The following is a 21,234-nucleotide window of genomic DNA, read 5'->3' as shown; positions in this document are numbered from 1 at the left end:
GATTTGATCTCAGCCCAGCATCTCCCAGTCTTATTGGATAATCTTAACTCCTATGGAGTAGTTTAAGAAAAGCTCTTTTAGAGAATGTTATATAGCAGTCTCACTTAGCACGGTTCTGATATGCACAGATTTCAATTACCACGCAAGGAAATACCGTCTCTGCTTACAACACTCATGACACCAAACGTGTGGATTTGTCACACCAAGCAATAATCCAGTTCTCTGTAAGGCCAACTGGGTGTCCTCCAATTTTAATTCATCTGTGACACTTACTGTCTGGAGTTAGTGCAGACCTCACAGGTTCAGAGCTCAGTCCCACAGTCTGCCTTCTACTTCTGACACCTGTGGCAAATAGTGGGTTTCTAGATTGCCTACACTTATTTTTCTGACTTGGCTACAAATTGGGGTTCCCCTGATCCCCCCTTCAGCTTTGATAATTTGCTATAATGGCTCACAGAACCCAAGGAAACACTTTACTTGCTATTATAAAGGTTACAAATGACCTGCCAGATAAAGAAGAGGTACAAAGGCGAGGCCCACAGGGTCCCACGTGCAGGAGCTTCTGTCCCTCTGGGGTTTGGGATGTGCCACCCTCCTGCCATGTGGATGCATTCACAACCCCTGAAGCACCCTGAACCCCTGCTTGTCCTGTTTTTATAGAGGCATGATTGATCAAATCATTGGCTATTGGTGATTAACTCAATCCCCAGCCCTCAAAGGTTAGGGGGCTGGGGTGGAAAGTTCTAAACCTCTTATCACCTGGTTGGTTCCTCTGGCAACCAGCCCCCATCCTGAGGCTATCTGGGAGCCCGTGCAGAGCCACCGAATTAGCATGCACTCAGGTGTGGTTGAAAGGGGCTTGTTGTGAATAACAAGAGATGTGCCTTTCACACATTCACTCAGGTAATTACAAGGGTTTTAGGCACTCTTTTGCTAGAAACCAGCGGTGATTTTCAACCTGCATGCCACAATAATTTTTAAAACATGCAATACCTGCCTATTTAGTCAGGAGCACTGACCTCTTTTTCCTTAGATTGTCAAAATAAAAAATAACAACAGCTAACAAAACAATAGCCATCCAGTGTGCATGAATCAAAATTATACCTATTTTTTGTCATATGCAGAAAATATATACTTTTGGTGTGCCACAGGATTTTAGTAATTAGTTTGTGTGCCATGAGGTGAAAAGGTTGAAAATTGCTGCTCTCGTACCTTCTCACCTTCTCAAGAGCCCCTCTCTCCTCAATCCACTAGAATTTGTCTTCTTTGCAACAGAAAGTGCAGATCTTACTCTTTATAATTTTTAGGATGTTTGACCATACCATACATTTGAGAGCTTTGCAGGCAATACACCAACATAGCTGTGGCCTATTTAAGTTGCATCAAAAATATGTATTCAGAAATATCCATATTAAGAATCCCCTCAGTTTTCTGTGTAGTCTGAGTCCCACAAAAAAGAAAGATCAAAGGTGATGACCAAAGGACCAACATTTTTAAGGCTATACAATCATCCCATGCAAGCTGAATTCAAGGAAAACAGGACTGAGACAATGTACAAGATCTTTTGAAAGTATCTAAGCGCATGAGACCCTTCCCGAAACTACTTTGCTCCTGGGACTCTTCACTCAGTGAATAGTTTGTGGTGGTGGTTGTTGTTGTTCTTTAATATACTTTTATTGATTTCAGAGAGGAAGGGAGAGGGAGAAAGAGATAGAAACATCAATGATGAGATAGAATCAATGATGCCTCCTGCATGCCCCCTACTGGGGATCGAGTCCGAAACCCGGGCATGTGCCCTGACCAGGAATCGAAACCATGACCTCCTGGTTCATAGGTCGACACTCAACCACTGAGCCACGCCGGCTGGGCTCAGTGAATAGTTTTGACACTGTGTCACAAACCAGAAAACTAGGAATTATTCTTGATTCTCTTTTTAAATCAATTCTACTTCCTGAATATATCTTGAGTTTATTCATTTTGTTTCTCAATTCCAATGACCCCAATTTAGCCTTAGCCACTGTCACTTCTCAGCCAAAGTACTATAAAAACAGGTTTAAATGAGTCATTTCTTATTCTCTATGATTTCTCACACAAAAGCCACAATAATCTTTTTTTTAAACACATATCAAAGCACTTGTTTAAAACTATTCAAATTTCCCTGTCTCTTAAGAAAAAAGTCCTAAATCCTTCATTGATCTACTACCTGCTTCACTAGCTTAATCTTGCAGCATTTTCACCTTAATTAAGCTTCAACCACTTTTTATTTCTTTCAGTTCCTCAAATACTTTGCCATTTTTTCTTCTTCAGAGCCTTTGAATGTGTTTTGCCCTTCATCTTCAATGCACTGTTGAAGAGTCTTGCATCAGTAGATTAATACTTATCTGCTATAAACAAATGAATACAACGTATTTAAAATAATTTTTTTCCCAAGGAAAACTCAGAATCACAGAATTCTAGAGCCCAGACTCCTTAGAGACCATTTAATACCAATCTTCTGAGAGGTCCAGAAAATGTCTTTGCCCCAAGTAACATTGTGATAGAAATCTAGGAAAGGTACCCTAAAAAGGATTAGCAATCCAGGGATCAAGCTAGCTTGGCTTTGAAGATCACAATGCTGAAACAACTTGAGCTGTCTTGAGGAGGCCAGGAGGAAGTCTTGAGTTGGCAATAGATATATAATAACAAAGCTTCCTCTCTGTTTACCAGTAGGGCTGAGAAGGCTAAAAAGGGCTAATTCCAATGTAACCCTGATATTTGGGGGATAGTGATCTGAATCCATGCCAGCAAGCTCAGTGTACATTCTTGATAACCTATAATTAGGTCACTATCTCTTTCCCAGATACTGGTCTTGCAGAACCTGTTATTGTGAACAGTGCACTGCCCTGGAGGGAGGGTTATTAACACTGGCGCCAAGCCAGACCATCAGATATGGCCTGGAGCCCCCCAACACCTGGGGGCCTTCTTGCAAGGCCCGAGAAAAGAACCAGAAGCATAATCCATGTTTGTGGGACAAGGACCACAGGGAGATATAAGGGAGGGTCCCATGCGTGTTCCTTCACTCAGATTTGGAAGGCTGTTCCTGAGTCCGCCGGTGTATTAAACAGTGTCCCTCCATTTCTTTTCTTTTCTTTTCTTTTAAAAATATGTTTTATTGATTTTTTACAGAGAGGAAGGGAGAAGGATAGAGAGTTAGAAACATCGATCAGGTACATGCCCTTGACCAGAATTGAACCTGGGACCTTTCAGTCTGTAGGCTGACACACTATCCACTGAGCCAAACCGGTTTTGGCTCCCTCTGTTTCTTTGAAGTGTCCTTGGCTTTCTTTGGTCTTCTGCAACAGGGCTAAAAATTTTTCTTTTGTATCACAGCTATTGTTTCCTCTATTTCAGCCAGATTTAAAATGTTGTATATAAAACTGCTTATGTAACTAGTGACCCAGTTTAATACATTTATTTCTTTGAAAACACAATTATCAATCATGTTCTTTTCAACACTACGATTAGAAGCAGCATATAGTTAGGCCATGACTAAAAACAAATTTCAGAAGACAATAGCAGGTTCTGCAAGTTATGTCTGGTTGATAGTTTTTGAAGGGCTAAGTGCATTTGTGTAAGGGGAAATAAACAATGAGTGTTAAAAAGAAACAATAGACCCAAAATGGAGTCACTTGTGATAAGCTCCATCAAAACGTAATACCTAACCTAATTTCAGTTTCAGCCTCTCCCAGGATTGTTTTTATTTACTTATTTTTAACCCTGTTTTTATTGAATTTAGAGAGAGGGGGCGAAAGGGAAGAGAGAGAGAGAGAGAAGAGAGAGAGAGAGAGAGAGAGAGAGAGATCTATTAACTCACACCTCCTCCTCCTCCCCCTACATTCCCATACACTCTCTGACCAGGGATTAAACCTGAAACCTTTCAATGTAAGGGAGGATACTCCAACCAGCTGAGCCACCTGGCCAGGGCCAGGATTGTTATTTTAAACCAATCAATCTGGAATTTCCTCGTCAGCACTTGTGAGGTAATCTGCCAGATAAGACCCACTGCTTTCCATGAAAGGAAGGTAACCTTGTCTGAAATAATCCACTCTTTTAACTTTCTTTTCTGCCCTATTTCTTTCTTTCCTTTTTTCCTTTATTTTCTTCTTTTTCTGCCCTATTTCTACCTATAAAAGTCGTCTGTTTTGTATAGCTCCTCAGAGCACCATTTTATGTATTAGATGGGATGCTACCTAATTCATGAATTCTTCAATAAAGCCAATTAGACCTTGAAATTTACTAGGTTCAATTTTTGTTCTTTAACAAGAGTTATATGAGAATAATGTCTAAGTTTCTGTTATAAGTACTGTATATGTTTCTGTTTTAACATAATTTTACATTATAATATTGCAATTAACTTTCAATTTATTGATTACCTTGTTTATGTTATTTAATACTATAATGCTTTATGCTTGTTTTTTTTTATTTTCATTTCTTTTAGTCAATGCTTTCTGTTCCTGTTTCATTTCAAAATTTTTCTCTCTAATATTTTAGCAGGCAGTTCAGTAACTAAAATTCTAATGTAGAACATTTAAAACTTTTTTTTTAAAATATATTTTATTGATTTTTTACAGAGAGGAAGAGAGAGGGATAGAGAGTTAGAAACATCGATGACAGAGAAACATCGATCAGCTGCCTCCTGCACACCCCCCGCTGGGGATGTGCCCGCAACCAAGGTACATGCCCTTGACCGGAATCGAACCTGGGACCCTTGAGTCCGCAGGCCGATGCTCTACCCACTGAGCCAAACCGGTTTCGGCCATTTAAAACTTTTGATTAAGTGCAACTCAAGCTAATATTTTTTAAATTGTAAATGAATATGTCCTCAAAATAGCACACATCTCTTACAATAGTTCCTACCAGACTCCTCCAATGTCAACATTTATTAATTTACAGTCAAGTTTTCAGGTGATCAGGGCTCAATTATGACTTTCCTGTGCCCTGGGCAGTTTTGCCATCATGGTGCCCTTCCTCCACAAGAAATAATTTTTTAGACATATAAACTATATTTTTTATTTTTACGTTAATTTTAAAGCTGTTTTGGTATAACAATACAATACAGGCTGGATTCATTATTATGTTTATTATTATCATCATGTTAATTTTTCTTCTGATTTTAAAAGAAATAGCATTAAAACATTTTTTTCATAAGACCTTAAAAGTATCATGGGCCCCAGGCACTGTGCCTCCTTATGCCTAATGGATGTGTTAGCCCTTTAGATGATCCATTGTTAAGTGTTTAAAATTTTAGGTACGAAAACCATATAATTTTGATAATCTTGGATGTGGGAAAACAATTTTATGTATTTTATATATTGGTCAGAATTGAATTCTAGATGATTGCAGTTGATACTTCTATTTCCTATTTCTCCATTATTATGATGTTTATTAGGTTTATATACATTATTCTTTTTAAAAAAATATATATTTTTATTGATTTTTTTTTTTTTTTTTTACAGAGAGGAAGGGAGAGGGATAGAGAGTTAGAAACATCTATGAGAGAGAAACATCAATCAGCTGCCTACTGCATGCCCCTACTGGGGATCGAGCCTGCAACCAAAGTACATGCCCTTGACTGGAATTGAACCTGGTACCCTTCAGTCTGTGGGTCAACGCTCTATCCACTGAGCCATACCAGTTAGGGATATATACATTATTCTTTTTTCTTTTTTTTTTTTAACATTGTTAAAAAAACATTTATTTTGATACAGTCTACCATAAATAAGTCAGTAGAGGTTCCACTCTGCCACAGATGCATCTGAGAAGAGCCCTGTGCCATTCCATTGGTGAACGTGTGAACGATGTCCCATCTCTTTTGCCAGCCAGAGGGCACACCTTCCATGTTGTTACTGTCCATTGATTGCTTCCAAATCCAGATGACCAAACAGTCCTTTATCCCCAAAGTAAGCTCAAAACAGTTGGTTCAGGCATTCCAGGATCTGCACCCCTCTTAAATCCCAGGTAAATCACGAGAGGGATAAAGCCCCAGCAGATGGCAAACTGGCCGCCCTTGAAGAGCTGCTGCAGCCTCTGCTTGGCCTCTTTGCTCAGCTTCACCACTTCACCATGGTGACGGCCCCGGCGCCGATGCAAGCACCCACGACCGCGGTGGAGTCCTCCCTCCGAGGAAAGAGGGGCGTGTATATACATTATTCTTAAAACCACCATGGAATTAGGTGGAATCAAATTAAATTGCTATTTCTGTAGGTTAAAAAAAAAGCCAGATGTTGGTATTTCATATGAATCTACCTAATAATAACAGCTATCTTGAATTAAGTCATGTTCTTTACCTAGAAAATAATTGTGGAAAAATTAGATTTATCTCAATATTGTATTACATGTATATGAAAAGATAATATTGGAAACCTGGTTTATTAAAGGTGTAGAACTTACATGGTGACTATTAAGCCTATATCACAAGCATGTACTACAGTCTTGGTTTCATCTATAATAATAAAAGCATACTATGCTAATTAGACTGGACGTCCTTCCGGACGACCTTCTGGACGAAGCCAGGGCTGCGAGGGCTGAGGCCCTTGCACAGATTTCGTGCATCGGGCCTCTAGTTGTATTATAAAAGCAAACAGTATTATGTTAAGACTAGATACCAGCAATTATCCATGAAGTGGTAAATTGGAGATAGGTTCTTGTGAAATTGTTTCATTTGGGTAGATAAAAGGGAAGATGTGTTAGGCCTTCAATGAGAAATTACTTTAAAAATGTTTATGATGATCTCCTCTTGAGAAAAAGTCATAATTTAGTTTGAAATGCTTTGGATTGGAGTGTATTACTAGTACATAGTGAGTGAGAGAACATTTGTACTGGTCAAGCACCTCATGCCCATGAAAGTATTTCATGAACTTTGACATTTTACTGAACTTTGTCATCCTAAGCAAGATAAAGCATTGAGGTATTTGGTGTTGAATGTGTTGTCACTCTGCAAAGGCCCTTGCCTGTTATGTAACCAGCTTGGCAGAGTAGAACAATCGCCTGCTTCTGATAGAAAAAGCTAGAGAGCATTATGTAAAATCTGACCATAGCTACTGGTGTGAGACTCTACCTTGCCTCTTTAGCGGCTTTCCTCAGAGGGGACTATGGAGAGGACTCCTGGAGAAGCCATTAAAAACCATGTCAGTTGCCAGTCAGACCTACCCTGAAAAAGTAAAGCTGTTTGGACTGCGAGAGTATTCTACTCTGAGGCCAGGCATGAAAAAGTAGGGGAACAGGATGTGGGTGCTATTTCCTTCTTACCTGCTATTATCATGAAATCAGCCTAATTGGAAAAAGTTTTAAGTACCTGATCTATTTCTTTTAAATCATGTGCGTAGGCCAGGCTGTCGTTAATAGGATTTAGAAGCTGTCTAGAATATGTGGCTTTATAAAAGAACTGGCAATATGTGGACTCATATCCCTAAGAATGTTTTTTTTTTTTAATATATTTCTATTGATTTCAGAGAGGAAGGGAGAGGGAGAGAGAGATAGGAACATCAATAATGAGAGAATCATTGATGGGCTGCCTCCTGCATGCCCCCCATTGGGGATCAAGCCAGCAACCTAGGTATGTGCCCTGACCGGGAATCGAACCGTGACCCCCTGATTCATAGGTTGATGTTCAACCACTGAGTAACACAGCCCGGGCATAATTTAAGTACTTTCTTTTTTTGGAATCTGGATATATTATAGGTTTGGTGGGCTGTAGCCAAGCTTACTGAACTGAAATTCAGTAAGGGCCAATGTGCATTGTAATGTAAAAATTTTTTCTCATATGGTAATAGGACCAGTCCTTGATCATGGATTTAGGCTTTTAATCTCAGTGGCAGAATTTAGGACATAAATCTGTGGGGGAACCCCTTTCACTCATTGATATCATTAAATCTTGTTTAATCTTTGCATTTATTTTTGATGGTTTAATAGTCAAAAACTAAAATTAAATCAACCTTAGTCAAGTCCAAATCATGAGCCTGGGCAGTCTTCCAAGCTAAGAGGCTTTGTGGTCATACACAAAAATTAGTATTCTTCTGAAAACTTATTTCCTTAAGAGATTTCTCTAACTTAATAATAAATTTTAAAACACTATAATATAGAATAATTTTATATCCATTAAGTACTTTTTTATTAAGTCCACAGAAGAACTTTGCCTAATCCTGTATAGAAAATATACTTTATCCTCACAACCTTAGGCAGGTTGTGTATTTTGTTTTGGTTTTCTAAGTTAAGAATCAAGTAAACAGTTGTGTCATCTTAAAATTTGTGCCAATGTCAAAAATAGACTTTACGTCGCCTAGACCCTGAGGGTGACTCAACAATGTCCACTTCCATCTTGACCAATATTTAGCTACCATGGCTTTGGGGCTGAGCTGAGTTCCAAAGTATGCTTGATTTGTATAACTCAGTCAGATTAATCCCACTCGTGGCATAGTGATTGCTTTAGATAAACTAGTCTAGTCTTGAAAATACATACACCTTGATAAGAATGAGACATTTTCTTTCATATTGAAGAAATGTATCCAAAGACCATTAACATAATTTTGACAAATTGGCTACTTTTAGTAGTTCTATATTTATGTTAACAAAAAATAAAGTTTAGGTTGTAATAAAGAAGAAAAAGCAATTATTTGCCCAGCTGGTATGGCTCAGTGGTTGAATGTCAACCCATGAACCAAGAGGTTGCTGGTTCATTTCCCATTCATGGTACATGCCTGAGTTGCAGGGTTGATCAACAATAGGAAGCCTGCAGGAGGCAGCCAATCCATGATGTTTCTATCTCTCTATCCCTCTTTCTCTCTCTAAAAAAATAAAAAATAGAAAAATAAAAACATATATATTTTTTAAAAGGCAAAAAAAAAAAAAAAAATGAAAGCAATTATTTTAGCAAAGGAGGGAGTGCAATCCAGGACACAGGTTCAGGTAGCAACCTAATTGTTCCCCAAAGGGAAGAAAGAAAAGCAGGTTTACAAAGGGCAAAATGTAAGAGCTGTTCTCGTTAAGTCCCCATGTAAATGAAGTATGTAGGTTAGGTCAGTTGGGGTTGGTTAGGCCCAGTATGTAAATAGAGAATGCTGGTTATCAAAATGGATTGGTTCTTTTCAAGGTGAAGAATGCCAATGGTCTGGCCACCATGATGAGGAGTGTGTCAAGTTTATATACATCCATGTTGCAATCTTTGATTCAGGATGTTTGTTGTTTAGCCTTGAGCTGAGTTTAGCAACAGGTCAGTAACTTAATAATAGTTCCAAGAAATAAGAGATGAAATATGCATTGGCCCCACTTTCTCAATGGCCTGTTTTGAAGTGTGAACTTTGTAGCATGGTCCTCTTTATGACTACCTGTGGAATAAGTTTGTGAATTAAGGTTGGAGGCAACAGCCCAGCTGGTGTGGCTCAGTGGTTGAGCATCGACCTATGAACCATGAGGTCATAGTTCAATTCCCAGTCAGGGCACATGCCCGGGTTGTGAGCTTGATCCCCAGCATGGGGTTTGTAGGAGGCAGCTGATCAATGTTTCTCTCTTATTGATGTTTCTATTCCTCTTTCCCGCTCCCTACCTCTCTCTCTAAAATCAATAAAAACATTATATATATATATATATATATATATATATATATATATATATATATATAAAGGTTGTAGGCAACAGAAATATAAGTGCAGAAAGAGAAAAAAGTTTTGGAGAAGAAAAGTCATATAGAAGAAGATTGTTTTAGCTATCAAAAACTGGTAGTAGTCCTCTGAGAAGGGAAGTAAGGTGGGAGATGTACTCTGTACTGTGAAACCTTTTATGCTTTTTGGTTTTTGTGTCTTGTGTATACATGTTATCTAATAAAAAGTAATTTTGAATTGATGGTGTCATAGTCATCTGGAAAGTTCCCTGGGCACTTCTGTGGTTCTCACCTCCTTCAAATTGATGCACTGCATACATGACAATAACGTTGGTGAGCCATCGCCCCTAGGTGTTTACTTATTTCAGTTGTCAGTCTGCTATAATATATTTGTAATGATGCATGCACATTGCCTTTTCTTCTTGTGACTAACAATAAACAAAACCAGCATCAATTCTCACATTCGAAGTTATACTTGTGCCTTTATTTTTTAAAAACTTGTATCTCAATTCTACTATTTAGAGTACACTCTCCAAAAATACTTTTTGACAACTATTGACCAAAGCATAGTTGATGCTAAAATGATTAACATTATATTTTATTTTTTAAAAATCCATATTTTATTCTGAAAGAATAATAAAAACAACGAAGATATGATCAACTGACATCAAATAGCTACAATTTGGAATCAGCTAAATTGTAAGTTCCTTAAGGACAGAAAATATTTTTAAAGATTTCTTTATGTCTTCCACAGTATAGTATCTTGAACATAGAAGATATTTAATAGTTGTTCATCGGACTTGACGATCCAAAAATCTATATATATAAAACCCTAATATGAAAATAGACCAAACGGCAGAACAACCAAACAACCGGTTGCTATGATGTGCACTGACCACCAGGGGGCATGTGTGGAACATGGTGGGTGTCGGCTGCAGCAGGATGGTGGAGCAGGTGAGTGGGGTCCTGCCTGGCGCTCGCACCCACTGCTGGTGCCTGGCACTAGCCCCGATAGCTAGGCACTGTCAGCAGGTGCAAGCAGCGGCTGCCGGCCCTGATTGCCCCTCAGGGCTTCTCCACCTCCCCCTGCTCCTGAGGGGTGATTGGGGCAGCACCCACTGCTGGCGCCAGCCCCAATCGCTCTGCGCTGTTGGCGGGTGCGAGTAGGGGCTGGCACCATCAGCGCATGGGAGTGGCGGCGGTGGGAGCGGGGCTGCTGGCAGACAGGGTACCGGGGGCCGCAGCGGGAGGGGCCATGCAGGGGCACAGAGGATGGGCCGAGCCTCGCGGCCCACAGTTCCTTTCAAGGTGCATGTATTTGTGCACTGGGTCCCTAGTTCTATCATAAAAAAAACTAGAGCAATCTCAATACTCATTTAATTTTTAGGTAATCTTGCTGTTAATAAAGATGTTGCACCCTGGCCTGTGTTGCTAAGTGGTTAGAGCACGGGCCCCTGTGTACCCAAGGGTTGCTGTGCAAGTTTCATTCCAGCTCAAGGGCATATACCTGGGTTGTGGATTTGCTCCCTGCTCCTAGTTGGAGCATGTGGGGGAGAGACAAGTTGATGTGTTTCTCTCTCTCTCTCTCTCTCTCTCTCTCTCTCTCTCTTCCTTCCACTCTCTCTGAAAAGTAATGGGGGGTAAAACGAGATGCTGCTGTAATGTTTAATATACTGCTGAGATCAAGTTTTCTTAGCTACTTAGTATGACCAAAACAACTCAATGAGTATTCTTATATTTTTCAGATATTTCTAACATCTTTGGTTATATTACTTTAACCTTTAGTCACCAAAATTAAATTATTAGCCAAAAAATTATTTTAAATACTATGTGATGTGTCCGTGGAACAAACTCAAAGGAATCCTAAATCATACTGACTTAAAGTACTAACCATGCTGCCTGCTTAACTTCTTGTGTGTATATTTGTATTTATGTTTATATTGTATTTATTGAATTTAATTTTTGTGTTTTTTTTTTAAATTCAGCCCTACTTCTTATTTAATATGTGTTACCCAAGTGCTTTAAATGCACAAAAATGTTGGAATCCTGTAGGAAACTTTCCTATATTCATGCCAAAGTATCAGAGATGACATAGTAGTATTACAAGGTCTTTTGGTATTTTGAAAAACAAACCCATTTAGGGGGTTTGAAGTTACAGCCTTATGTGGTTGAGTCCATGCTGTAATGTGTCATGTGATAGGATGAGTCATAAATATACATATACATATAGAAACAAACTCCAAATATTCTTCAGACTCCCAGCTGTTGGGATTATTATTACTAATACTGATGTACTTTTTTATTACTGATGTGATTAATGTGATCAATATTAATGTGATTATTCTCCCAAGTACTCATGGCTTCAATAGAGGAAAAATGTGCTTTGGTTGGCAGACACCAGCATTACCTCACCCAACATACAACATTTCTTTAGAGAAATAATCTTACTGGTTGCTAACATGTTAATGGGGATTTAAAAATTTTATTGACTAACATTTTACAGTACTTCTGCTGTGAATTTTAAATCAATACTGAATAGTTTCTTTTTAAAAAAATATATTTTTATTGATTTCAGAGAGAAAGGGAGAGGGAGAGAGAGATAGAAACCTCAGTGATGAGGGAGAATCATTGATTGGTTGCCTCCTGCATGCCCACAACTGGGGATGGGGGCATGTGCCCTGAGTGGGAATCAAACAGTGACCTCCTGGTTCATAGGTTGAGGCTCAACCACTGATCCAGGCCAACAGGGCTGAATAGTTTCTTAATGATCACAAAAGCATCAGAGGTTTTTTTCTTTTGTTACATTTTGTTCTAATATATCTGCAGCAATGTTTCCCCCACACTGAACAACACAAATTCTGTTAAATTACCACAGGCCAGGATGTGGTCTCTCTTCTCTAGAATTCTGGAAATTTAATAATTGCAGCTCTCAAAATACTCTAGCCAAGCACATAATACACTCGTGTGTGTGTGTGTGTGTGTGTGTGTGTGTGTGTGTGTGTGTGTATGCACTTAGTAGAAGATCACCTTATTAATTTTTATTTTATTTATTTTTAAAAATATATTTTATAGATTTTTTACAGAGAGGAAGGGAGAGGGATAGAGAGTTAGAAACATTGATGAGAGAGAAACATTAATCAGCTGCCTCCTGCACACCCCCTACTGGGGATGTGCTCGCAACCAAGGTACATGACCTTGATCAGAATTGAACTTGGGACCCCTGAGTCTGCAGGCTGACGCTCTATCCACTGAGCCAAACCGATTAGGGCACCTTATTAATTTTTAAAAGATCAATATTTTGCCGAAACCAGTTTGGCTCAGTGGATAGAGCGTCGGCCTGCAGACTCAGGGGTCCCAGGTTCGATTCCGGTCAAGGGCATGTGCCTTGGTTGCAGGCACATCCCCAGTGGGGGGTGTGCAAGAGGCAGCTGATCGATGTTTCTCTCTCATTGATGTTTCTGACTCTCTATTCCTCTCTCTTCCTCGCTGTGGAGAATCAATAAAATATATATTTTTTTAAAAAAAGATCAATATTTTCATCAGCAGGATTACTTGTGTGTGTTATCCAGCACCCATTTGCTGGTACTGTCGACATAAGAAACATCCAAACTTATAGAGAATTTTAATGAGTGTCACAATTTTCTTTATCTCTTCATCTATTGTTGGACATTTAGGTTGTTTCCATGTCTTGGCTATTGTAAGTGATGCTGCAATGAACACGGGGGTGAGGATATCTTTTTGAGTTAGTGTATTCATTTCCTTTAGATAAATACCCAGAAGTGGGATTACTGGATCATATGATAGGTCTATTTTTAATTTTTTTTTGAGGAAACTTTGTCATGTTTTCCATAGTGGCTGTTCCAATTTACATTCCCACCAACAGTGCACAAGTGTTCTCCTTTTCTCCTCATCCTCACCAACACTTGTTATTTCTTGTCTTTTCAATAATAGCCATTCTAACAGGTCTGTAGTGATATCTGGTTATAGTTTTAATTTGCATTTCCTTCATAATTAGTGATGTTGAGAACCTTTTCATGTACCTGTTGGCTAAGTACAGGGTGTCCCAAAAAATGTATATACACTTTTGAATAATTATTAATTCCAATGGGTTAAATCTAAAAAAGAAAGAATTGAGCTGTCAGCTCAAATGTGTGTATACATTTTTGGGGGGATACCCTGTATATGTCCTTTTGGAAAAATGTCTATTTAGATCTTCTGCCAATTTTTAAATTAAAAAAAATTAAAAAAATTTTTTGGATATTAACCCTTCTCAGATATATGATTTGTAAATATTTTCTACCATTTGGTTGGTTGCCTTTTCATTTTGTTGGTGATTTCCTTTGCTGTGTGGAAGCTTTTTCAGTTTAATGTATGGTATCTTTTAAAAAAATTTGTTTTGGTGATATGAAAAAAATTATATCAGTTATTTATTGCTCTGTGACAATAGACCCACAAACTTAGTAGCTTGAAACAATGATGATTTCTTATTTCTTAAAAAAATTTTTTATTGATTTATTAGAGAGAGAGAGAAAGAGAGAGAGAGAGAGAGAGAGAGAGAGAGAGAGAGAGAGAGAGATCAACTTGTTGTTCCACTTATTTATGCATTCACTGGTTCATTCTTGTATGTGCCCTGACAGGGGATCAAACTCACAACCTGGCATATTGGGACGATGCTCTAACTGAGCTACATAGCCAGGGTTGGTTTCTTATTTCTTAAAATTCCATGGTCTGACTAGGAGGTTCTATTCTTCATAGTATAGCTGAGAATCCTTATGTGGCTTTATTGAGCTGGGAGCTTAGAACAGGATGAAATGTCCAAGATGACCTCTCATCCTCTAGGCCTAGGGTCTCAGTATAGCCTCTACTACTCATTCAGTGTTCCAGCTTAATTTTCTTTCTAGGATGGCAGATGACTTCCAAGAGGGAGTGTTTCAAGAAGACAAGTTCCAATATGCAAGTTGTTTTTTTTTATTTTTTTAATCAAGCCTCTGCTTGCATCACTCTTGCTAATGTCTCATTGGTCAAAACAAGTCACATGGCTGGGGCTAGAGTCAATGTAAGAGAGGACTCCACAAGGGCATGAGTATAGCAAGGCACGTTAATTGAAGGGTTCCAAATAGAGTCTGCAATAAATATTGGCTTATTTGTTTATATGGAACTGTTGCTTTTTAAATTAATGAATTTCTTTGACTAATTGTAAGGATATTTTTCTGACATTTTATTGGGTATTTTTATGTCTCCATAAATGCTGATGTGCTATGTGGTTTTATTACTGATTTGTATGAACTTTTTGTAAAGAAATAGCCCCTTTTTTGGTCATTTTTGCAGTTAAAATTGTTTTTCCAGTTTGTTGCTTTCTTTTACATTCAGTTAATAGTTCTAGGTGCATATGTGTAATGTTTTTATATTGTCAATATTATGTTGCTTATGTTTTTAATGAGTTCCACTAGATGTTTGACAAATGTTTACTTTTATTTTTTTTTATTTTTATTTTTATATATATTTTATTGATTTTTTACAGAGAGGAAGAGAGAGGGATAGACAGTCAGAAACATCGATGAGAGAGAAACATCGACCAGCTGCCTCTTGCAACCCCCCACTGGGGATGTGCCCGCAACCAAGGTATATGCCCTTGACCGGAATCGAACCTGAGACCCTTGAGTCCGCAGGCTGACGCTCTATCCACCGAGCCAAACTGGTTTCGGCAACAAATGTTTACTTTTATTTTCTGGATTTTTTCTTCTTCTTTGGTTTTGATTTTTTAAGGTGCTAGTGTTTCATTTATTTGAATTTTATTTAAAAATATAGAGTGAGGTACATTCACATTTTTAAAAAATTCACAAATTGCCGTATTTTAAAAAAGTTTACTCTCATTGATTTATAACTCCTCCTTTATCTTATATTAAATTCTATAACAAGGTCTATTTTTGTACTCTCCATTTTATCCCATTAATGGTCTTTTATTCTAAGGATATTACACTTTTAAAATTATTGTTATTCTATAATATATTTGAATTATTGGTACAGCTCTTTTCCTCCCACATTGCTCTTTATATTTCCCTAATTGTAATATATGATTTTAGTATCATATTTTTTAAAATTCTAAAATAAAAATCCTATTGGAATATTGGCTGGAATTCTTAAATATATGGGGAAAATGGAGAACATGTGGTTTTAAGTTCACAAAAAAATGTTTTTAAAAAACTGGAGTTTTTCGAGAGCCTTCTAAAAAATCACTAGGCTTTAAAAATATTTTTCTTTTTTATTCCTCCAAAGGCACCAGCTGTGCAGTTTGACTGCCAGACAAAATGTTGCTTTCAACTTCCACTGCAGGATTTTTCTTGTGGTCTATCTGCACACTCTTTTTCCTATAATTTTTACCAGCATGACATGTACACTGAATAATATTTTATAACACACGGAATATATACTGAATTATTACACTAAAGTAAGCTATCTTTGCATTGATTTTTATACTCTCTAGAAATTTTAATGCAAATGAGCACAGCGTTTTATCTTTTTGTTTTATTTTCTTTTTAATTCAATTTTTACTTGAGGGTTGCCTTTTCTTTTTCAAGAGAAAAACATTTTTACCCCTTTCTACTGTTACTAAGATTTTTTCTAGGCACTATCATAAGTGCCAACTGGCTCAGGTGCCCACTGAGGAAGGAATAGTCTCAATATAGCTCCACTGAAGAAAATCTTAAAACCCTAACCTTTAAACTGATACCTCCAATTCCAGTTCAACACATCAAGGTCTTTTCTGACCTTCCCTTTTTCCATGTATGTAAGTAACTTCTCTAACAGTGAGAGATCAGGCTCTCATTATTTTCAATATTATGCTGATTGTCTCAATCGATTTATTATTATTATTATTATTTTTTTTTTTGCAGTTTATATTCTACTTTATTTTTTTTTTTAATTGCCATCAATATGGAATTTTATTTATTTTTTTTATTTTTTTTATTTTTTAAATTTCTTTATTGATTAAGGTGTCACATATTTGTCCTCATCCCCCCATTCCCATCCCACCCCTCTCCCCTCACATGCCCCAATCCCCTGTTGAACTTAACCGTTGGATAGGCTTATATGCATGCATACAGGTCCTTTGGTTGAACTCTCCCCCACCCCCAACCCTCCCCCTACCCTCCCCTATCCTCCCTCTGAGGCCCGATAGTCCGATCGATGCCTCCTTGCTTCTGGTTCTGTTCTTGTTCCTCAGTCTATGTTGTTCATCATTTCCTCTAGATGAACGAGATCATATGTCACTAGATATATACTAATAAGAACTGAATGTGAGACGAGCAATAATATTTATGCTGACAGGCAAATGAATCAATCTGTAGCGAGCTTCCCCCTGGACCAACAGTTCTTTTGAGACCCAATTTCGATGTCCAGTAGTTCCTTATGTGTACATGTCAGCACTGACCCCTCAGCTCTGGATGGTGGACCAATGGTGGTAATGGAGGTCCGACTCCCTCTGGTTTAGTCTCGGCCGAACCCAGGGGCACGGCGTCACCCGGACTAAGGGGCACGTGGCCTCACCCATACCCAAGGGGCGTGTGGTCTCACCCGGGCCTGGGACCCAGCCTCACCCGGATGGATCCAGGGGCGCACGGCCTCACCCGGACCCAGGATCTGGCTTCACCCGTACCCAGGGACGCTTGGCCTCTCCCAGACCCAGGGGCACGTGGCCTCACCCGGGCTTAGTTGCACAAGGCCTCACCTGGATCCAGGGACACATGGTCTCTCCCGGACCCAGGGATGCTTGGCCTCTCCCAGACCCAGGGCCACTTGGGCTCACCCGGGCCTAGGTGCACGAGGCCTCATCCGGATCCAGGGACGCATGGTCTCACCCGGACCCAGGGACGCTTGGCCTCTCCCAGACCCAGGGCCACTTGGGCTCACCCGGGCCTAGGTGCACGAGGCCTCACCCGGATCCAGGGACACATGGTCTCACCCGGACCCAGGGACGCTTGGCCTCTCCCCGACCCAGGGCCACTTGGGCTCACCCGGGCCTAGGTGTACGAGGCCTCACCCGGATCCAGGGACACATGGTCTCACCCAGACCCAGGAACGTTTGGCCACTCCCAGACCCAGGGCCACTTGGGCTCACCCGGGCCTAGGTGCACGAGGCCTCACCCAGATCCAGGGACACATGGTCTCACCCGGACCCAGGGACGCTTAGCCTCTCCCAGACCCAGGGCCACTTGGGCTCACCCGGGCCTAGGTGCACGAGGCCTCACCCGGATCCTGGGACACATGGTCTCACCCGGACCCAGGGACGCTTGGCCTCTCCCAGACCCAGGGCCACTTGGGCTCACCCGGGCCTAGGTGCACGAGGCCTCATCCGGATCCAGGGACGCATGGTCTCGCCCGGACCCAGGGACGCTTGGCCTCTCCCAGACCCAGGGGCACGTGGCCTCACCCGGGCCTAGGTGCACGAGGCCTCACCCGGATCCAGGGACACATGGTCTCACCCGGACCCAGGGACGCTTGGCCTCTCCCAGACCCAGGGCCACGTGGGCTCACCCGGGCCTAGGTGCACGCAGCCTCACCCGGATCCAGGGACACATGGTCTCGCCTGGACCCAGGGGTGTGTGGGCTCTCCCAGACCCAGGGGCGCTTGGCCTCGCCCGGGCACGGGGTCCTGCGTCATCTGGGTCCAGGGGCACTTGGCCTCACCCGGACCCGGAGTCCGGCCTCACCTGGACCCAGGGGCATGTGGCCTCACCTAGACCCAGGGACGTGAGGCCTCACTTATACCCAGAGGCGTGTGACCACACCCGAGTCCAGAGGCGCGCAACCCCGCCCGCACCCGGGTCTCAGCGGGGCCCCGTCTTCCCGATCCCAATTCCTGCCGGTCAATCCCCCCTCAGCAATTCCCCTGGCCATCCTTCCAGAGCTCCAGTATGGCTGCTGCAGAACTCGTCGGGCGGCGGCTCGGCGAAGCTCCGGTGCACCCGGTGCATGGCGGTGGGCCAGTCTGGCGTCGCTGCGTCGGCCCTTGGGTCTGCATCGGTGGCCGGTCGCCGAGCATGCGCACCTGGCCGCTTCCGGGGCGTTGAGATTCTTGACGGACTCAGAGGTCAGCAAGCGCGGAGTCTCCCACCCCATGTCTCATAGGGGCTCGTCTGTCCGTGCTTGGCTGCCAGTGGAGCCGTCCCCTCAGCCGGAGACCGCCGGGGGAACTGCGCCGAGCACGTTCCAGGCCGCTGTTGTATCGCCTGAGCCATAGTTCTTTTGTGTCGCCTGAGCCGTAGTTTTTAAAGTGTGGTCTTTGGGTCACCGGCATCAGCATCATCCCACATACCCCTCTTTTATTCTAGTTGTAGAGCATCTACTCAGCCAGCCCTATGGTGGTCTTGGATGGTGTCTGCTCTGCTCTCTTGTCGTAGTCTCAAAGTTGTTTATCGATTTATTATTTATCATTGTATCAATCTCATTGTCTCCTTCACCCACCATCTCCATGCAACCCCCACCCTGTCCTGCATCCTTTGGTGCCAATGTTCACCCCACTGGTGAGCCTCGTCATGGCCTCCCTTCCCTGCTTGCACTCTGTCTCCTTGGGCAGATGGACCTTTACACAACATCCCGTTCACCTCTTATTACCCTGCGCAAGGAAGGAGTTGGAATAGAAAAGAACAAGATAGGAAGTGAATGGAAAGGGATGGAGAGGAAGGGGAAAGAGGGAAGAGAAAGGAAAGAGAAGAGTTTAAGGTCTTCTGAATTTTAAGAAAACAATAGAGTAAAAAACGGGATTCCTAATGATGACTCCGAAGGCTCTGGCAATAAGACAAACTCCAGTACTTGTAGCTTACCCTGTGTAAAATTTTCTGTCTTACACAACTTCATTGTATTGTTTGAATGCAGCATTTGGGCAAGGAACACAGTTTTAGTTTTTGGCTAGTGGTTTCTGTTTTCTTTCTTTTTTAAAAAAAAATATATTTTATTGATTTTTTTACAGAGAGGAAGAGAGAGGGATAGAGAGTTAGAAACATCGATGAGAGAGAAACATCAATCAGCTGCCTCTTGCACACCCCCTACTGGGGATGTGCCCGCAACCAAGGTACATGCCCTTGACCGGAATTGAACCTGGGACCCTTGAGTCCGCAGGCCGACGCTCTATCCACTGAGCCAAACCGGTTTCGGCTCTGTTTTCTTTTTTTTTTTTTTTTTTTTAATATTTTTATTGATTTCAGAGAGGAAAGGAGAGGGAAAGAGAGTTAGAAACATTAATGATGAGAGAGAATCATTGATCAGCTGCCTCCTGGACGCCCCACACAGGGGATTGAGCCCACAACCTGGGCTTGTGCCCTAACTGGGAATGGAACTGTGATCTCCTGGTTCATAAGTCGAGGCTTAACCACTGAGCCACCCTGGCTGGACTCTGCTTGATTTCTAATTTACTGAGGTTTGCTTGTTAAGATAGGCTTGGGGATAATAAGCTGTATGGCAGAGAGGTTTTCTTCTCTAATCTTCTTTGGAATTAATTTATCTACACTCAAGAATTTGTACTCTTTGTAACAGTTTCTTTCCCTCCCTCTTTTTTCTCCTTTCTTTAATCTTTCCTTCCTTCCTCCCTGTCTCCCTCCCTATTCCCTTCCTTCCTTTGAAAAAAATATTTTTCAATATATCAAAATAAACCAAAGATTCTGTTATATCCAAGAAGATAAGCAAAAAAAAAAAAAAAAGTGACTATGTAACTATTCCAAAGTATTAAGAACCCACATAATTTAAGTTGTTTTTTTTTTTAACTCAATAAATTATCATTTGAGAAGGAGTTTACAAATGCTTCAATTGTACTTTAATAGTATAATGAGTCAATTCTTTTTTGGGTCAGCTAAATTCACATTGCTTAAATTTCTGTATGAACAATTATAATAATACCCATTTTTCCTTGTTTTGTAATAGCACTTTGAAAATTATCAGTTTTAAAGATAGTATATGCTATATACTAATATTACACTTTAGACTGTAATAAATTATATCACTCAATTTCTAAAAATAATTTCTCACTTGTTACCATATTTTACAATGTATATAATTTTATTTTCAGATTATCTTCTATATGTATAAAACCCTAATATGCAAATAGACCGAATGGTGAAACAACCAAACAACCAGTCACTATGATGTGTGCCGACCACCAGGGGGCGTGCGCAGAACATGGTGGGTGTTGGCAGCAGGTGGCAGAATGTGGAACATGGTGGGCATCAGCCACAGTGGGATGGTGGAGCAGGTGAGTGGGAGCACCAGACCAAGGCGTGGTGCCAGTCGCTGTCATCGGGTCGAGCCTCTGGTGGTTACTAAAAATTTTTTACACTCACACACTGCAGTCCTGCCCAGGGCTCACACCTAGTGCTGGCACCAAGCGCCAGCACCAAGCGCCGGCCCCGATCGCTCGGCACCATCAGCAGGTGTGAGTGGTGGCTGCCGGCCCCAATTGCCCCTCAGGGCTTCTCCACCTCCCCCTGCTCCTGAGGGGCGATCGGGGCAGCAGCTGCCACTCCCACCCACTGATGGCACCGGCACCAATCTCTCCGTACTGTCAGTGGGTGCAAGCGGGGCCGGTGCCATCAGCACGTGGGAGCAGTGGT

At 41.1% G+C, this 21,234-nt stretch overlaps 1 protein-coding gene across 1 annotated transcript; it reads right to left on the bottom strand.

Annotated features, from left to right (window-relative positions):
- Nucleotides 1-5,710: 5,710 nt before the first annotated feature.
- LOC114231049 (mitochondrial import receptor subunit TOM7 homolog) lies at nucleotides 5,711-6,186 on the bottom strand. The gene has a single exon (XM_054722359.1). It carries the CDS (start codon nucleotides 6,184-6,186, stop codon nucleotides 5,929-5,931), a length of 258 nt encoding a protein of 85 aa, XP_054578334.1. The 3' UTR covers nucleotides 5,711-5,928.
- Between the last annotated feature and the right edge of the window lie 15,048 nt (nucleotides 6,187-21,234).

Source organism: Eptesicus fuscus, chromosome 10, assembly GCF_027574615.1.
Source record: "Eptesicus fuscus isolate TK198812 chromosome 10, DD_ASM_mEF_20220401, whole genome shotgun sequence".
In the NCBI taxonomy this organism is placed as follows: domain Eukaryota; kingdom Metazoa; phylum Chordata; class Mammalia; order Chiroptera; family Vespertilionidae; genus Eptesicus; species Eptesicus fuscus.
Note: the sequence above shows the minus strand (reverse complement) of the source record. Positions and strands in the feature narration are given on the sequence as shown.